At 38.1% G+C, this 16,742-nt stretch overlaps 1 protein-coding gene across 3 annotated transcripts in view; it reads left to right on the top strand.

Annotated features, from left to right (window-relative positions):
• PNPLA8 (patatin like domain 8, phospholipase A2) overlaps positions 1 to 13,884 on the top strand; it is a 46,983-nt gene extending 33,099 nt beyond the window's left edge. For 2 of the 3 annotated variants that reach the window (XM_077864081.1, XM_077864079.1), the window contains exons 9-10: positions 5,142 to 5,337; positions 12,090 to 13,884. In XM_077864081.1, coding sequence (XP_077720207.1) covers positions 5,142 to 5,337; positions 12,090 to 12,364 — 471 coding nt within the window. In that variant the 3' untranslated portion in view covers positions 12,365 to 13,884. Of the gene's footprint in view, positions 1 to 483; positions 1,555 to 5,141; positions 5,338 to 12,089 lie in introns of those variants that run through there. The other variant, XM_077864080.1, reaches the window with a different exon arrangement.
• The last annotated feature ends 2,858 nt before the right edge of the window (positions 13,885 to 16,742 follow it).

Here is a 16,742-nt window from a genome sequence, read left to right as displayed (position 1 = left end):
GTAAGACCATCAACAGATATATAAAGACAGCTAAATTTATAACTAGTTCCTTTCAGCTGGTGAATGATAAACAGTGATAGATCCGAGTAATTAAGTATTAGACAGCAATAAAAAGGAATGAATTATTGGCGTGTACTGACATAGATGGATTTCAGACGTATTAGTCTAGGTGAAAGAAACCTAGGCTCAAAAGACTACATACTGTGTGATTCCGTGTATCTTGATAACAAGAGCTAATGTGTGACCTTGGAGAGTAGAGGGAAGAGTTTTTGAAAACAAGAGGGTTGGGGAACTGAGAGTCTAGGGTGTTATAAAGATGAGAAGTCGAGAGGGGTATGATAAAGAATTTCTACCCTTTCTACGTGGGATAGTAAGGAAGCCATGAGCCCATAATTTGTTGAATGAGTAATTGATAGATGACAGCAGTGATGGCGGCCTGGGTGAATAATGGAGCCTTTTGTTTGTTTGTTTAATTTATTTTAGAGAAAGAGCACAAGCGAGAGAGAAAGAATCTCATGCAGACTCTGCACTGAGCATGGAATGGAGCCTGACTCGGGGCTCAACCTCAGCACCCTAAGATTAGAACCCAAGCCAAACCAAGAGTTACTCTTTTTTTTTTTTTTTTTAAATATTTTATTTATTCATGAGAGACACAGGCAGAGGGAGAAGTAGGCTCCACACAGGAGGCCTGATGTGGGACTCTATCCCGGGATTCCAGGAGCACGCGCTGAGTCTAAGGCAGATGCTCAACCCCAGAGCCACCCAGGTTCCCCAAGAGTCAGACTCTTAACCAGCTGTGCCACCCAGGTGCCCCCATAGCAGAACCTGAAAAGCACATGTGGATTGGGGCTAATAATGGTCTAGAAGGAACCACTAAGGTATTGGAGAAATGAGAGAATCAACAACTTCCTGGAAAACGGTGTTAGGGAAGAGCCACATTTCTGTTATAGCACTCAGAAGAAGGTGACGTTACCTTGTAAGTTTGAACTGTGGAACAGTTTCCATATGGCCCAGTGGAAGGGCTTACGATGTCAGGGAGGAGTGTAAGACTGTCCTTAGCAAGGAGGCTCAGAGAACTGAATGGAGCAGGGGCACAGCGGGGTTTAGAGTGACATGTGAAGTTAGCCCCGACTGGTTCTCTGAGGAAAGTGAGCCTACTGCCTCTAAAAAGCTAAAAACTCTCCCACCCCATGTAGTGATCCTTTCCAGCAGATCACTGGATCTGCTTCATCTGCTTCAGGCTCAGCACACACAAGGATAGCAGTCCCCAAAACTAGTCACCGCACACCTTTTGGCCTGGCACAGAGTAGGTGGACATCTTAGGTTTTAATGAACTGAAGCAGTCTACTTGGTGTCAGAGAAGGTTTACTTCTTTCGGTCTTAACTTGCACTTTGATGTGTTAAGGATTCTGATCTTTTGTGTGTATCTCTGCTATGCTACTTGGAATTTAGGAATGATTTAACTATATTACTATGGTATTTAGCTGTTTTACCAAGATGTACACTGAAAATTGAGTCTCTTGAATCTGTAATAAAGGAAGTGTAATGCTGGCACATGGGCTGCTGTGTCCTCATTCTGCTTCTGATACCCATTTCCCTTTTCCTGAGCCTAGACCAAGCTTTACTTTCCTTAGGACACCTACTGCCACTCAGGTGGCAGATGACAGGAACCCAGCCACCACCCCACCCCCGCCCCAGACCCGTTTTCTGTACCCCTAGCCCTGGGGCCAGTCACAGGCCAGCTTTCTGCAGTCTTTATGTCTCAGAGCATCCTGACTTAGGCCTGTCTCAGCTACAATGGGACTTTATGAAAAGAACAAAAGACCTGAAATACGGTGGGCTGTTGAATAAATGGGCCCCTGTTGACAAGGGTTGTCTTCTGAAAGAATAGCCTTTTCTCATGAAAGTCACAAACATGGAAACATGAACCACATTCTTTTGAAGAGATGTAGTTGGAGAGCTATGGAGATCACACCTCAGGGGGAGGTAGAGATTAGATTGTAAATGGCAGCAGACAACCCACCCCCAAATGGAGAATAGAGCAAGCAATGAAAACGCATGATGAAACACTTTTTTCCCCCCTGAGAATCCACACAGCCGTGTGTGTCCCTGTTATCCCAGAGGCATCATAAAGCTACACGTTGGGCATGAATGCTGTATGCCATAATAAAGGACCGTTAGCCTCAGGTTGGCGATTCCATAATGAAAGGTTGACTTTGTCTGAGACTCATGGTTAGTATTTAGAGCATTTCTTTGCTGCTGCCTTCTAGTGTATTCTCACTGGTCCAGCCAGAGTGGGTTATTTGAGATACATGGTTTTTTAAAAGTTCTTTCGGGAATGAATATAATGAAGAGTTGCCGTTATCTGTGATTTACAAATAAATGCCACCCCCATCCCCTAGGCTAACTGAACATAAATTCACAAAAAGGTAAGGGATGTTTGTTTCTTCTTCGTGTTCCACAAGAAATTTTAGTAACATCCATATACTTCATTACTAGGGCAAAATCCTGCATATTTCTAATAGGGCCTTGAAGCCAGAGAACACGAATATTGGCAGTGGTGGAAAAGTAGGGTAGATAATTTTCCACAAGGAAAGAAACCACTTAGGAGAAGTCTCTGATCCTTTGATTCACTAATTTTGTGAAAAGACAGTCCTATTAGCAACTCACTGGAGATTGGGTTGCTGCATGTCATTTTTACTTTTTATCAGAAACTTGCAAATTAATAGGAAAAAAGCTGGCAACACTTTTTATTTCTTTTAAAGATTTTATTTATGTATTCATGAGAGACACAGAGAGAGAGGCAGAGGGAGAAGCAGGCTCCATGCAGGAACCCCAATGTGGGGCTTGATCCTGGGGTTCCAGGATCATGCCCTGAGCTGAAGACACACCAACCGCTGAGCCACCCAGGCATCCCTATCACACTTTTTAAAACTTAGCGCCAGTACTAAAATAAGTTGACATTGAGCCCATTTAAAATCATGTATAATCTACACTCAATGCGATACCTAATCATAACATTATGGAATTGGAAGGAACTTTAGAAATCAAGTCAGACCTTGTTTTTAAATGTCATGATGCCTCTAGCAAAGAGCTAGGAAGTAGAACAGCTGAGATTAGAATTACAAGTATCAATATTCCTGATCTGTGTTTTCCCCCACAGTTCTGAATCCCCGAGAAAAAATGGAAACACCATTCTTATAATCCTTTTTGAAAAGTATATGACTTCTTGCAAAAGAGTTTTATTAAATACACACACATATACACACACTCTGCTCTAAGGAAAACTCAGTGATGCAAAATGGCTCACTTGCTATAGATCCTGGTTGGCCATAATTTTACTGTAGTACATTTAAAAAGAATTTTGAAAATACAGGTTTTCCACAAGAAAAGAATGTGGTTCATTATATATATTTACTCCAAAATATTTGTATTTTTTTTTTTAAGATTTATTTATGAGAGAGAGAGAGGCAGAGACACAGGAGGTGGGAGAAGCAGGCTCCATGCCGGGAGCCCGACGTGGGACTCAATCCTGGGACTCCAGGATCGCACCCTGGGCCAAAGGCAGGCACTAAACTGCTGAGCCACCCAGGGAGCCCCCAAAATATTTGTATTATTACAGTAATGATGCTCTATTTAAAATGCACTGCATTGATACACACCAATTTAAAGTTGCAATTTCTCTTCCTATTCTTATGGAAGACATTTTTTCAAAATTCTTTTTCAGTGTGCTACTACAGAATTCAGCAGTGTCTTTATCCTCCAGTAGAAATAGACTTCTACTAAACATGTTACAATTGGAGTGCCTGGGTGGCTCAGTAGTTGAGCATCTGCCTTTGGCTCGGGTTGTGATCCCAGGGTCTGGGATCGAGTCCCACATCAGGCTCCCCACATGGAGCCTGCTTCTCCCTCTGCCTATATCTCTGCCTCTCTCTGTGTCTCTCATGAATGAATATAAAATCTTAAAAAAAAAATTAGGATTATTTCACTTAGGTTCTTGCTAGATAAGTTACTCTTATTTTGAAGAATAAATGGCAAGTAGTTGAGCAAAGAAGAGGACTGGGAAAGAGTGTTTTGAGTGAGATAGCATGTTCAAAGGCACAAAAGTGCCTTTGAGGGGATGGGGCTTATCAGAAAACTGCAAGTAATTTTTGAATAGGCTATACTGTAGGCTTAGAAGATGACCAAATCTGTGTAGCTTTGGAATGTACTACCTGGAATTAATGGGTGAAAGTTGGAAGGAGGGGAATTTAGGCTTTTTAGAAGGAGTAACTTTCCAGCAGTTCGAAGCTTTTTAGAATTGAATGGCTACACCAATACCAAGTTTATCCCAGCTATGCAAGGCTTTTGATACTTTTTTTTTTCTGCTACAGTTTACCATACTCCGTGCACTTTTACCCTTCTTTCCTTCTGAATCCTTCTAAATAATAGTTATTATTTATGATAAATAGAAATACAAAGTTTACCTACTTTTTTTAAACCTATTTTGTTTAGATTATATCTGTATTATAATGAATGTGATACTTTAAAAAATTGTATTGCTGCTAAAGCTGCAGTTAAATTAGTTGAGTCAATTTGGTTATATTTGACTTTTGAACGAAGAACTACTACTGTTTGGTAGAGGGGTGCCTGGGTGGCTCAGTGGTTAAGTGTCTGCCTTCCATGCAGGTCGTGATCCCTGGGCCCCGGGATTGAATCCCGTATCAGTCTCCCCACAGGGAGCCTGCATCTCCCTCTGCCCATGTCTCTGCCTTCCTCTGTGTCTGTCACGAATAAATAAATAAAATCTTTAAAATTAAAAAAAATAACTGGTAGAACCACAGTTGTTTTGTGGGAAAAATATGCAAAGCAATCAAATAAGTTAAAATAACTCGTAATAGGAAAGGAAAGCTTAATGAGGCCAGTGAGTTTCCACATTCCCCTTTTTTGAAGCTGTAGTATATTAAATGAAATCACTTCAAAGGAACGTCCTGTTCTTTTTTTTTTACATTCTGTTTTCAAATCATTTCTTGTTCAGTGTATTACATGGTTAAGCTCTCCTTGTGAGTACATGTCAAACTGTTTAAAATGCAATTTTCGTTTTCACGTTTGTAAAATAGAATTTCACTTTTAAGAGTATTTTCTTGACTTATATTTTGCAGGATGGAGGTTTGCTTCTGAATAACCCTTCAGCGCTAGCAATGCACGAGTGCAAATGTCTTTGGCCTGACGTCCCATTAGAGTGCATTGTGTCCCTGGGCACCGGGCGTTATGAGAGTGATGTGAGAAACTCTGTGACATCTACAAGCTTGAAAACCAAACTGTCTAATGTCATTAACAGTGCTACAGATACAGAAGGTGAGTCTGTCTGCCGCCTTCAAGCACATGAATCTCAGTTTTTGGTAGCATATGCTGACGCTTATCTAGGCGTGAGTGTGTTATGTCTGTATGGGAGGTTCGAGAAGCAGAGGGGAACAAATCTTTTGTTTCCATTTCTCCTTGCTCATTTCTTTTAAGCGACTCTAGAACAGAGACTATTCTTCATCTATACACTGGAACTACCCTTGCCTCTGTCCAGTTGGAGAAGTAGTTATAGCAGGATTAGCACAAAGTTTCAGTTGGAGACTTTTGTTTTTTAAAGATTTTATTTATTTATTTGAGAGGGCACAAGCCTGGGGAGAGGCAGAGGGAGAAGCAGACTCCCCGCTGAGCAGGGATCCCCATGCAGGACTCGATGCAGGACTCGATCCCAGGATCCTGGGATCACAACCTGAGCCAAAGACAGAAGCTTAACCAACTGAGCCACCCAGACCCCCTCAGTTGAAGACTCTTAAAATGTAAATTGAATCATCTTTATCCCAGCTCGGAGCCCTCTGGGCTTCCTGTCACACTTAAGGACAAAACACACTTACGAACAGAATCCAAAAGCGTCATTCAGTGAAATTTACCAGGTCCTTTAAGACCTAGCCTTTGAATACATCTCCTCCCCCAAACCTCACAGGTCACCCTTCTGTCAAGTTGTCCAACTACATATTAGTGCTTGCTGTCCTCTGGCTCAGAAGTCTCTTGCCTCGAGACCTCTGCGGTTGCTGTGCCCTCTCCATGTGAGGTCTTCTCCTCCCCCCCCCCCCCCCCCCCCCCGCTTGATTCACTTCTCTGATTCTTTAGATATTTGCTCAGATGTCACTTCCTCTGAGAGACCGTTCCCGACTACTTTCTGGCCCCTGCCCATGTCCTTCCACCCTCTTACCCTGCTTTTTTCTTTCTCTCTTTTTTTTTCAACTTAGAGCATTTGTCTCATCATATGGATGTGTATTACATATTTGCTTGTCGCTTATTATCTTTCTGTCACACAAGAATGTTAGGTGGAGGGCTGTCCTCTTGATTGTGATGCCCGACACATAGTAGACAGTGAGTATTTGTTGAAATTTTAGTTTTGGCCCTATGGTGTAGATCTCATTATTTTATTCTATTTTTAAGTCTTCTGTGAAGTCTGTTTTTTTTTTTTTTAAGATTTTATTTATGTATTCATGAGAGGCACAGAGAGAGGCAGAAAGACATAGGCAGAGGGAGAAGCAGACTCCATACAAGGAGCCCGATGTGGGACTCGATCCCAGGACCCTGCCACCATGCCTTGAGCTGGAGGCAGGCACTCAACCGCTGAGCCGCCCAGGTGTCCCATGAAATCTGTTATTCAGTTCTTAAAAAGAATGGTTAATGCGTACCAGCTCCTTGCTTCTGACTCTCATTCTTTGCATATCATCATATTTACTGGCTGAGTCATTAGCCCATATGAGGATCTTAAACTCCCCACTAAGGACTTTTATCCTGTAAATGATAATCTAAAAGAAGCTTATATACTGGATTTTACACTATCTGAAATTTTGTTGTCAAATCAATAAAATACTCTTTTCTTTTTTTCAATCATATTTTTATTAGATCACAGTACAAATGCATTTGATTTACATGCGGAATACTAAACTTCTGAATGTCAACAGTAAAATAAATGTCCGTGGCATCATAAAACAATTTTCTTAAAGATAACGTGACATTATTTCTATGATACATATGACATATTTGTATGTGCATGTAGGTGAACAGTTAAAATTGAATAATGCTTGATCTATGACTTAAAAATAGTAAAAGAAGGGTACCTGGGTGGTTCAGTTAAGTGTCTGACTCTTGATTTTGGCTCAGGTCATGGTCTCAGGGTCATCAGATCAAGTCCTGTATCTGAACATGGAGCCTGCTCAAGATTCTGTCTCCCTTTCCCTGACTCGTGCATGTACTCTTTCTCTTTCTCTATCACCATCATTATCAAGAAGCATGTAACTAGGTCTGTGCAATATTCTTATCGTAACCAATCTGCTGAGACAAAGAAAGCTTTAATCAGCCAGTCTCAAAATACTTTTATGTATATCTGATGCACACCATGTGATGGGCTAATTTGAAATTTTCAGAAAACAAGTAGTGCTATTTCTGCATACTTAACACCCTTATTAATAAAGAACTTGAGTGAATATACATAATTGCTGTCACTAGATGGTTATTGACCTATATAAAAACTGCAGTTTCATTTAACTCAGTCTAATGCATTATCAATGACCAAATGTAAATAGTTGTAGATGATTAATAAGACTATGGATGAAAAGGAGAAATAAGAAAACGAAACTACAAAAAATTAAAAAAATAAAAAATAATAAGAAAATAAAAGATAATGAAACGAAACTAGATTAGTATAGACTGTTTACAAGAAGCAAATTAGACTTGATACAGGTCTTACAGGATAATAGGGTTTAGAGATTTTAAAAGAGGGTTAAGACTGCCACATCTGGCCAGAAGTGATCAAATAAAACAGGCCATATATTTCATTTTCTCCCCCCTTAAGCCATTAGCAAACTGAACTGAACAGTGGTTTTCAGATGTTAGATGACAAGTGGTATGGGTCAGTGATCTCTGAGAGAAGGGAAATAAGTGAAGTAAGTCCTGCAATTGCCTAACTTGCTACATGAAGAGAGTTTCTAGGTCATAGAACAAGAGAGCAGTACAGGATACAGAGGTAGAGTGTATGGAGGCCCAGGAAACTATAGTTTGTGGGCAAAGTACAACAGGGTAGGCGACTTCACAGAGAGAGTGCTCTAGAGACATGCAAGGGAGTGCCCTTGTATACTGATCTGTGTGTGCAAGTGAGGAAACTACCAAGGCAGGGCAAAGCACCACCAGGAAGGATTAGCCAGAGCTAGCTGTCTTGGGGCTCACATAGGAGTAGCTCAGATTTTGGTTAAGTAGATTAGAAGGACCTTGTAATACATGAGATACACAGTGAAATTTTCAAAACAAATACTGTCTCAGCAGCGGCATCAGATTAGTTCTAGACTGAGGGCTGTTCTGGATCCACCCTAACACTTAACAGCCCTCAGAAAAGTTCAAATTGAATCCAATTAACAGCATCCATTATTAGAATAAAGTCAAGCAATGTTAAAGGAATACAACAAATTCCAACACACAAAAATATAAAAATTCACAGTGTTTGGTGTCTGATAAAAAATTGCCAGACATACAAATATGCAAGAAAACACACCCTTCACCAAGAGAAAACCCAATCAATAAGAACAGACCTCTCTATGAAACAACTGATACATAGGTAATTAGCAAAGACATTACAGTAGCTATGAAGAACATACGTCATGTTCAGTGAGCTGGAGGAAGACTTGAGTATGATGAGAAGACAAATATTAAATGGGCCCAAATCAAACTTCTGGAGGTAAAAGATACTCTATCTGAAATGAAAAATACAGCTGATAGATTAATAGCAATGCTACATGAACACTTGCAGAAAATAGAAGGATAAATACTTCCCAGATCATTCTACAAGGCCAGCATTACCCTGAAACCAAAACCAGAGGAAAAAATTATAAAATACATAAAAATACCAATTATCTATTAGTTTCCCATGCTGAAATCCTTACAATGTACTAACAAATTAAATTCAGCAATGTATAAAAAGGAGAATACAGTATAACCAAGTAGGATTCATCCCAAGAATACAGGATTGGTTTAACATCCCAAGAATACAGGATTGGTTTAACATAACATAAAATTTAATGAAATTTACTCTGTTAATTTAAGACTAAGAAATGAAAAAAAAAATCGTGGTAGCTTCAGTAGATGCAGAAAAGGCATCTGACAGAATTTGACAACCATTCCTGATAAACAGTCACAGTAAGTTAAGGAACAGAAAGGATCTTCTTCAGCCTGACAAAAGGCATCTATAAAAAATCAACAACAACGAAACAAAAAAACCTAGAACTGGCATCATATTTAATGATAAAAGACTGAATACTTTCTATTTTAAGATCAGAAACAGAGTAAGATGTCTTATCACTTCCAGTCAGCACTCTACTGGAGGTCTTTTCCAGTACAGCAAGGCAATGAAAGGAAATAAAAGGCAGACAGATTAAAAATGAAGTAAATATTTATAGATAACACCATTGTTTATATTGACAATCCTAAGGAGTCTATTCAGAAGCTTCTAGAACTAGCGAGTTTAGCAAAGTTGGAGAATACAAAGTAAAACTGAGTTGTAGTTTGGCATACTAGTAACTGGAAATTGAAATTAAATATATACAAAGATAGACATCATTTATAGTAGCATGAGACTATTAAACACTGAAGGAATTATTTAACAAATTAGGTGCAAAATCTGAACAGTAAAAACTACAAAACTTTACTGGAAGAAATTAAAGAAGTTCTGAATAAATCAGTAGATACACCACGCTCATGAATTGGAAATCTCAGTGTGGTTTTAATGGCACACCACAAACTGATCTGTAGACCCCATGCAATTGCTCTAAGAATCCAGACAGCCTTTTTCTGGGGTAGAGATTTAACACAATGACTATAAAATTTGCATGGATAGGGCAGCCCCGGTGGCCCAGCGGTTTGGCCCCGCCTGCAGCCCAGGGCGTGATCCTGGAGACCCTGGATGAGTCCCACATCAGGCTCTCTGCGTGGAGCCTGCTTCTCCCTCTGCCTGTATCTCTTGCCTCTCTCTCTGTGTGTCTCTATGAATAAATAAATAAAATCTTAGAAAAAAAAATTTACATGGATATACAAAGGACCTAGAAGAGCCAAAACAGTTTTGAAAAAGAACAATGTTAGAGGACTTACCCCCTCTCATCTCAAGACTGTAAAACTCCAGTAAGCAAGGTACTGTGGTATTTGCATATAGACAGTATAGATCAGTAGTACATAATAGAGTACAGAAATTGATCCACACATGTAAGCTCAAAATATTTTTGACAGGGTAACTCAATGGGGAAGGGATGGTCTTTCCAAACAATAGTACAGGGATAATTAGATAACTATATTTTAAAAAGTGAACCTTGACCCTTCATACCATATACAAAAATTAACCTGAAATGGATCATTGACCTAAATAAAAGAATTAAAACTGTACGACTGCTAGAAGAATACCCTGGAGAAAATCTTAATGACTTTGGGTTAGTTAGGTAACGATTTTTTAGATAGGATACAAAAACCATGAACCAAAAAAGAAAAAAAAAAAACAGATAAATTAGACTTTATCAAAGTACATATTTTGCTCTTCAGAAGACACTTTTAGTAAAATGAAAAACTATCTGTAGACTGAAATAAAATACTAGCCAAACATGTATCTGGTCCATTATGAGAACCAAATATATTAACAGATCCAAACTATGTAGAGAATTCTCACATATATTTATATAAAAGGCATTAAAAAGCAAATTAACTAAAAAGAATGGGCAAAATAAGTGAACAGACACTTCATTGAAGAAGATATGCAGATGACTAAAAAGCACATAAAAGATTTCACACCATAGTCGAGGAATAAAAAGTAAAACCACAAGGTACCACTACACATCCTCTAGAATGGCTAAAATGAAGGCTAACAATACCAAGTTTTGACAAAGATGTGGAACAGTGGGAACTCTGATATATTAATGATTGGAATGTAAAATGGGGTGGCCATCTGGAAAATGGTGTTGCAGTTCTTAAAAAGATAAACATGTACCACTGTGTCAACTATACTTCAAATTAAAAAAGAAGGTAAACATGCTTTTACCATATGACCCAGCAATTTCATCCCAGAGTATCCCTCAAGAGAAATGGAATCATATTCATAAAAAGACTTAATGTGTAAATTCTTACAGCAGGATTATTTCTGATAGTTAAAAACTGGAGAGAACCAGAACTCAGAAGAACTAATTGTGGTTTATCTGTGCAATGAAATTCTACACACCAATAAAAAGGAAGGAGCTGTTAATACATTACTGTTACAGGGGTGAATTTCAAAAGCATGTTGTTAAGTAAAAGAAGCTAGGCACAAAAGAGCTAGCTATATATTTCTGCTTCTGTTTTTATGAAATTCTGGAAAAGGCAAAGAGTAAGGAGAGGAGGAACTATTAAAAGGCATGAGGAAGGGGCGACTGGGTGGCTCAGTTAGTTGTCTGCCTTCAGCTCAGGTCATAGTCCCAGATCGAGCCTTGCATCAGGCTCCCTGCTCATTGGGAAGCTTGCTTCTCCCACTCTCTCTATCTGCTGCTCCCCCTTCTTGTGCTTTCTCTGTGTCAAATAAATAAAGAAAATCTTAAAAAAAAAAAAAAAAAAAAGAAGGCATGAAGGAACTTTTTGGAGTGACAGAAACATTCCACATCATGACTGGTGTGATTACACAAAGATCTACATTTGTCGAAACTTCTCAAATTATAATTGGTGAATTTTGTGTATATATTATATCTTGATAAAGATGCTACCAAAAATTATAAAACAAAAGAAGGAAAGTTGGAAAAGCATTTCAGCAATGGCTAAGAGTATAACCAAACACAGAACAGAGAGGAGAGAAGCAAGGCTTCTAATTAGAATTATATGAATTATCTTGGGAGATGAATTTCATTTCATAGTTATAGTCATTAGTATGGATTCCTTAGACCTACTGTTAATTGACTGGAGTGATGAAATAAGGCTTTGTAATTTGCCCTAAAAGAAGATAATTTTAAATAAGGATAAAATTAGATCATTGCAGAGTAAGTCAATTTTCTTATCTACTCTGTTCTCTCTTTGTTTAACAGAAGTCCACGTAATGCTTGATGGTCTTTTACCTCCTGACACCTATTTTAGATTTAATCCTGTAATGTGTGAAAACATACCTCTGGATGAAAGCCGAAATGAAAAGCTCAATCAGCTGCAGCTGGAGGGGTTAAAGTACATAGAAAGAAATGAAGAAAAAATGAAAAAACTTGCAAAAATATTAAGTCAAGAGAAAACAACTCTGCAGAAAATTAATGATTGGATAAAACTCAAAACTGACATGTATGAAGGCCTTCCATTCTTTTCAAAATTATGATAAGGGTATGTGTATATTTTCATAAGTGAGGGCCTGATCGGAAGATGCAGGGGATTCAGTAAGGAATTCTGGGGTTCAGCATGAGTTTCACTTCGAAATACTGGAGAATCCTGGAGAAGTATATGCTTGGACCAGCTTGCACAACAGAGAGGGTATGCTTGGTTACAGAACTTATATGGGGATTAGGTTTTTATGATGTGAATAATTAACAGTGCTTTAGGAGTCTTCTTATTGTACTAGTTGGTTTTAGTAGATGTTGCTGTTACATTGTTTGATATTTGAAAATGTATTAATATATGTGCCAAACAAGAACTATTATCATCCTATACTTGGTATTTTTGCTTTAGTCACCATAATCATGTTGAATGTATTTGATGCTGATTTTCTGTCATGGGGAAAAGCGAATATCTTCTTAAATTTCCATCATTCATGTTCTCACTAGCTGTGTTCTAGGATCCAAATTGCCCCTTACTGGAATATCCCCTAAAGAGGTGCAGAAAAATGGAATTCTTTGTCAGGGGGCTTTTACTTTCAAATATAAAAGAACCAGATACAGTTGTATTCCAAATTTGTTTCTTTCAATCAACATCGTTTGGCCCAAAAAGATAGGTGAAGTTGCAGTCAACCACTTTTCCCCCTGAAATTTCAAGATAATGCTGGATGTTAATTTTTGTAGCTCTGGCTTATCATTCACTGTTCTAAAATTAATTATTTGAATTTACTGAGAAGATAATCTCTATCATTAACGAAATAAACTACTGAAATAATGTATTGTTAAAAGGCCAATGTCATTTTTAAGTTTTTTTATTGTTCATAATGTGGCTTCCCCTCATGAGAGCATTTGATTATGCCTGCCAACAAACAGTGTACTTAAAAAAATAAGTTTTGTTTTACCTGATTAACCCCTTTAACCAGCTGGGTTTCAGAGTGGTTGTATATATAGTATATATACCAACCTGAATCATTGTTTATGCCAACCAAATTCCTCTTTGCTTTGTCATCTCTCTGCCATGTAAATCCTTACATCATGTGTAGATTTGTCTAGGAAAATGAAAAAAGGTAAATGCCTTTTGCTTTGTACATATCAACTAAAGCTAAACCCCACTGCCTAGATTGTTCTATTACTTCTTTGTAACGTGAATTCATAGAGGCAGTGAGACAAGGTTTAGAGCCCTGAGGAGAGCTGAGGGTCTGGATGCTGATCCGGCCTCTGATGCAAAGTCCTGACTGTGACCTGGACGAGGGGGGACAGCCTTTCTGGGTTTGGGATATTTCGTTGATGAAAAGGAAAAGCTAGGTTGAAAATTTTACTTTACTTTTTTATGGCAACCCAAGTTCTGCCAATGTACAAGCAAAAGACAGGAAGAGATGGAAAAATGAGTTTTCAGTCTTAACACTAGTAAGTATCTGCTCTTTTCAAAGAAGCAAAGAAGAAAAACCGTCTATTTTAAATATAAAATGTCAATTCTCCAACTTACCAGTTATATAAAAAAATAGAATAAAAATTGTTTTGATGCTCATGCCCTTTTGAGTGTTTCCAAATTCTTATTTCTGTAGTAAAGGGTATGCCGGTTATGTTTCAGTTCCATTCTCGACAAGGGTATTGTTCTTTATTAAAAATAGTACCTCGGATAGAGTTGTCCCTAGAGGCATAAGGGCTGCCTGGGATCTCCCCCAGAGGGCGGAGAGAGCCCGGCCTGGGTTAAAATTACACCGTGAGCCTTTTCTCCTCCTCACCACATGTTATCCGGGAGACAGTAGATGTCAAAGGGATCTTCTCAGAGGCAATGAAGTCCCAACAAGAACCTGGCAGTCTGAGGGGATGGAGGGGAGACTTTCAGCTTTGTTTCGGTGATATAATAGCTGGGCTCCCTTTGACCGAAGGAGCTAGGACCCCGAAAGTTCCAAAGTTCACTGGAAGCTCAAAATTTTATGTAACCTGCTGTGCTCTAGATATAATTCTAGTCACAGTGATGAATATTTCACAAGTACCAGTGCTAGTAAGGTGACTAAAAATACAGGTCCGCAAGACCCAGATGACAGGGTTTTTAGATACAGTGTAAATAACTATGAAAATACCGATGGTTTCTAAAGGTACTGTAAAACAGTCTTTTCAGACCACAAATACTGCATATTTTTATGCTACTAGAACCACTTGTAAGAGAAATACAAATAATTGGCAGTCACAATGAATACACAGAAATAATTTTGCTTGTAATAAAACATTTCAAGCACAATAAAGTAATATTTCCTGTGCAGTTTACATAATTTGCTCCTTATCATAAGATCACTCTTACCCTAACGTGATGCGGCTCATCTGTTTTACAGCTGAAGCTAACCCTCTGTCCTTGTGTTTGCTTGGCTGATCATTTCCCTCTTGAACAGTACAAAATATACAAGCGTACTCTGGCTACAGCTTCTTTCTTAAACTACATGGCATGGCACCTAAGTATGTCCCCATGTCCCCGTCCTTGTTTCTTTAGCTCTTTTCATTATCCAACAAAAGGTGAACCCAGAACACCCAGGTATGTGCTGTACCAATTTTCCATCATTCTTGTCCTCATTTGTACTTGAACCTGGTTATCTGAAGACCTGTGTTATTCACCTGAGATAACCCTCATTTTATAATGAAACCAGTGCTTTCCACTCTCCAAAAGCAAAGTGGATTTCTTTTCAGGAAAGAACAGAAGTAAAGAACACTCTTCTGAAAAATGAGCGCTTGCTACCAAGTAGGTTATGGATTCTTCATTGCACTGTTTTGAAAGTAGGATAACTTCTTTATGAGAGAAATCCTTAAAAGTAGATAAATGGGCAATTAGGTTCCTTCAAACCCTACAATTTTGTGACTATAAAAATAAACAGAAGTCAGATAGGTTGCAAGAAACAAGAAGTTAGGATATTATATTTTTTCTTATTTGTTCATTGTATAAGATTTAACTGATACTTTTAGCAGTTCATGCTTCTTGATAAACTTAATGTATTTAAATCAACTAATTTTCATTCATACCAATGGATATATCTCATTTTGTTAACCACTGTTGTATTTTTAAAATATCTCAATGTGTGCCTTGAAAATGGATTTATTTTTAAAAATCCGATTGAAAAAAAACACAATTTATCCAGTATCAATAATTTTATTACAACTGACTTTGACAATGTTGATTTAATTGTTCTGTTTTTACATTTAGGGAAACTTCATAGTTGTGGAATTAGAAAAACATATATATGTTTTGTTCAGTATGTTCACATATATAGAGGAAACCTGAGTATTTTTTTATTGCTAATAGGTAATACTTAGCACTTCTATCCCGAGCATCATACTGAAAGCTCTCCGTCCATCATCTCATTAGGCTTCATTCTATCCCTAGGAATCCTTGTACTATCCTTGTACTATTATTATTCCCACTTTCCAGCTAAGTAAACCAAGGCGGTTAGAAAGTTAAATAATAATGAAATAAAAAAAATTTATAAATATTTTTAAGTTTTTCTTTTTTTCTCTCCCAATTAGCCAGGGTTAAAAGTTCATTATTCATTGTACAAACATATATTGACTGCCATCTTTATTTCAGGATGGACTTCACCCTTTACATTTGATCACTTGAAGTGTCTTTTTTTTTCCCTTTATTTTTGACAGTGTATTGAAGTCTAATTTTCATACCAAAAAGTCATCCATTGTAATTGTACAACTCAATAATTTTTAGGAGATTATTATAATTATGTAACCATCACCATAATCCAACTTTAGTGCAATTCCATCATCCCCCGAAAGTTCCCTCATGCTTGTTTGTAATCATTCCTGCTCCCAGCCCCAGCCCCAGCCAACCACTGATCTTTCTGTCAGTATAGACTTACCATTTCTGGATATTACATATACATGGAAGCATGCAGTATGTCATCTTTTGTATCTGGCTTCTTTCACGTAGCATGTTTTTGATATTCATCCAGGTTGTGGCATGTATCAGTAGTTGGCTCGTTTTCATTGTTGAGTAGTTAGTGCATTGTATGGATAGACCGCATTCGTTAGTCCATTCACAAGTTGATGATCATTGAAATTGTTGGTCACTCTTTACCTGTGATGAGTAATGCTGCTCTGAAGGTCACGTGCAAGCCTCCTTGAGGACATGTGTTGTCATTTTCCTTGAATAGATATCTGGAGGTGGAATTGCTCCAGCTATGTGGTAAGTGTATGTTTAACTTTTCAGGAAACAGCCAAGCAGTTTTCCAAGGTGTCTGGACCATTTTACATCTCCCATCAGCAGTGAGCAAGCATTCCAGTTTCTCCACATCTTTACCAGACGTAGGTATTGTTTGTATTTTTTTTATTAGAGCCATCCCAGGGGATATGTAGTGGTATTCCACTGTGGTTTTATTAATTAAT

Source organism: Canis aureus, chromosome 21 (genome assembly GCF_053574225.1).
Source record: "Canis aureus isolate CA01 chromosome 21, VMU_Caureus_v.1.0, whole genome shotgun sequence".
Taxonomy (NCBI): domain Eukaryota; kingdom Metazoa; phylum Chordata; class Mammalia; order Carnivora; family Canidae; genus Canis; species Canis aureus.
This window is presented reverse-complemented; position numbering and strand designations above follow the sequence as displayed.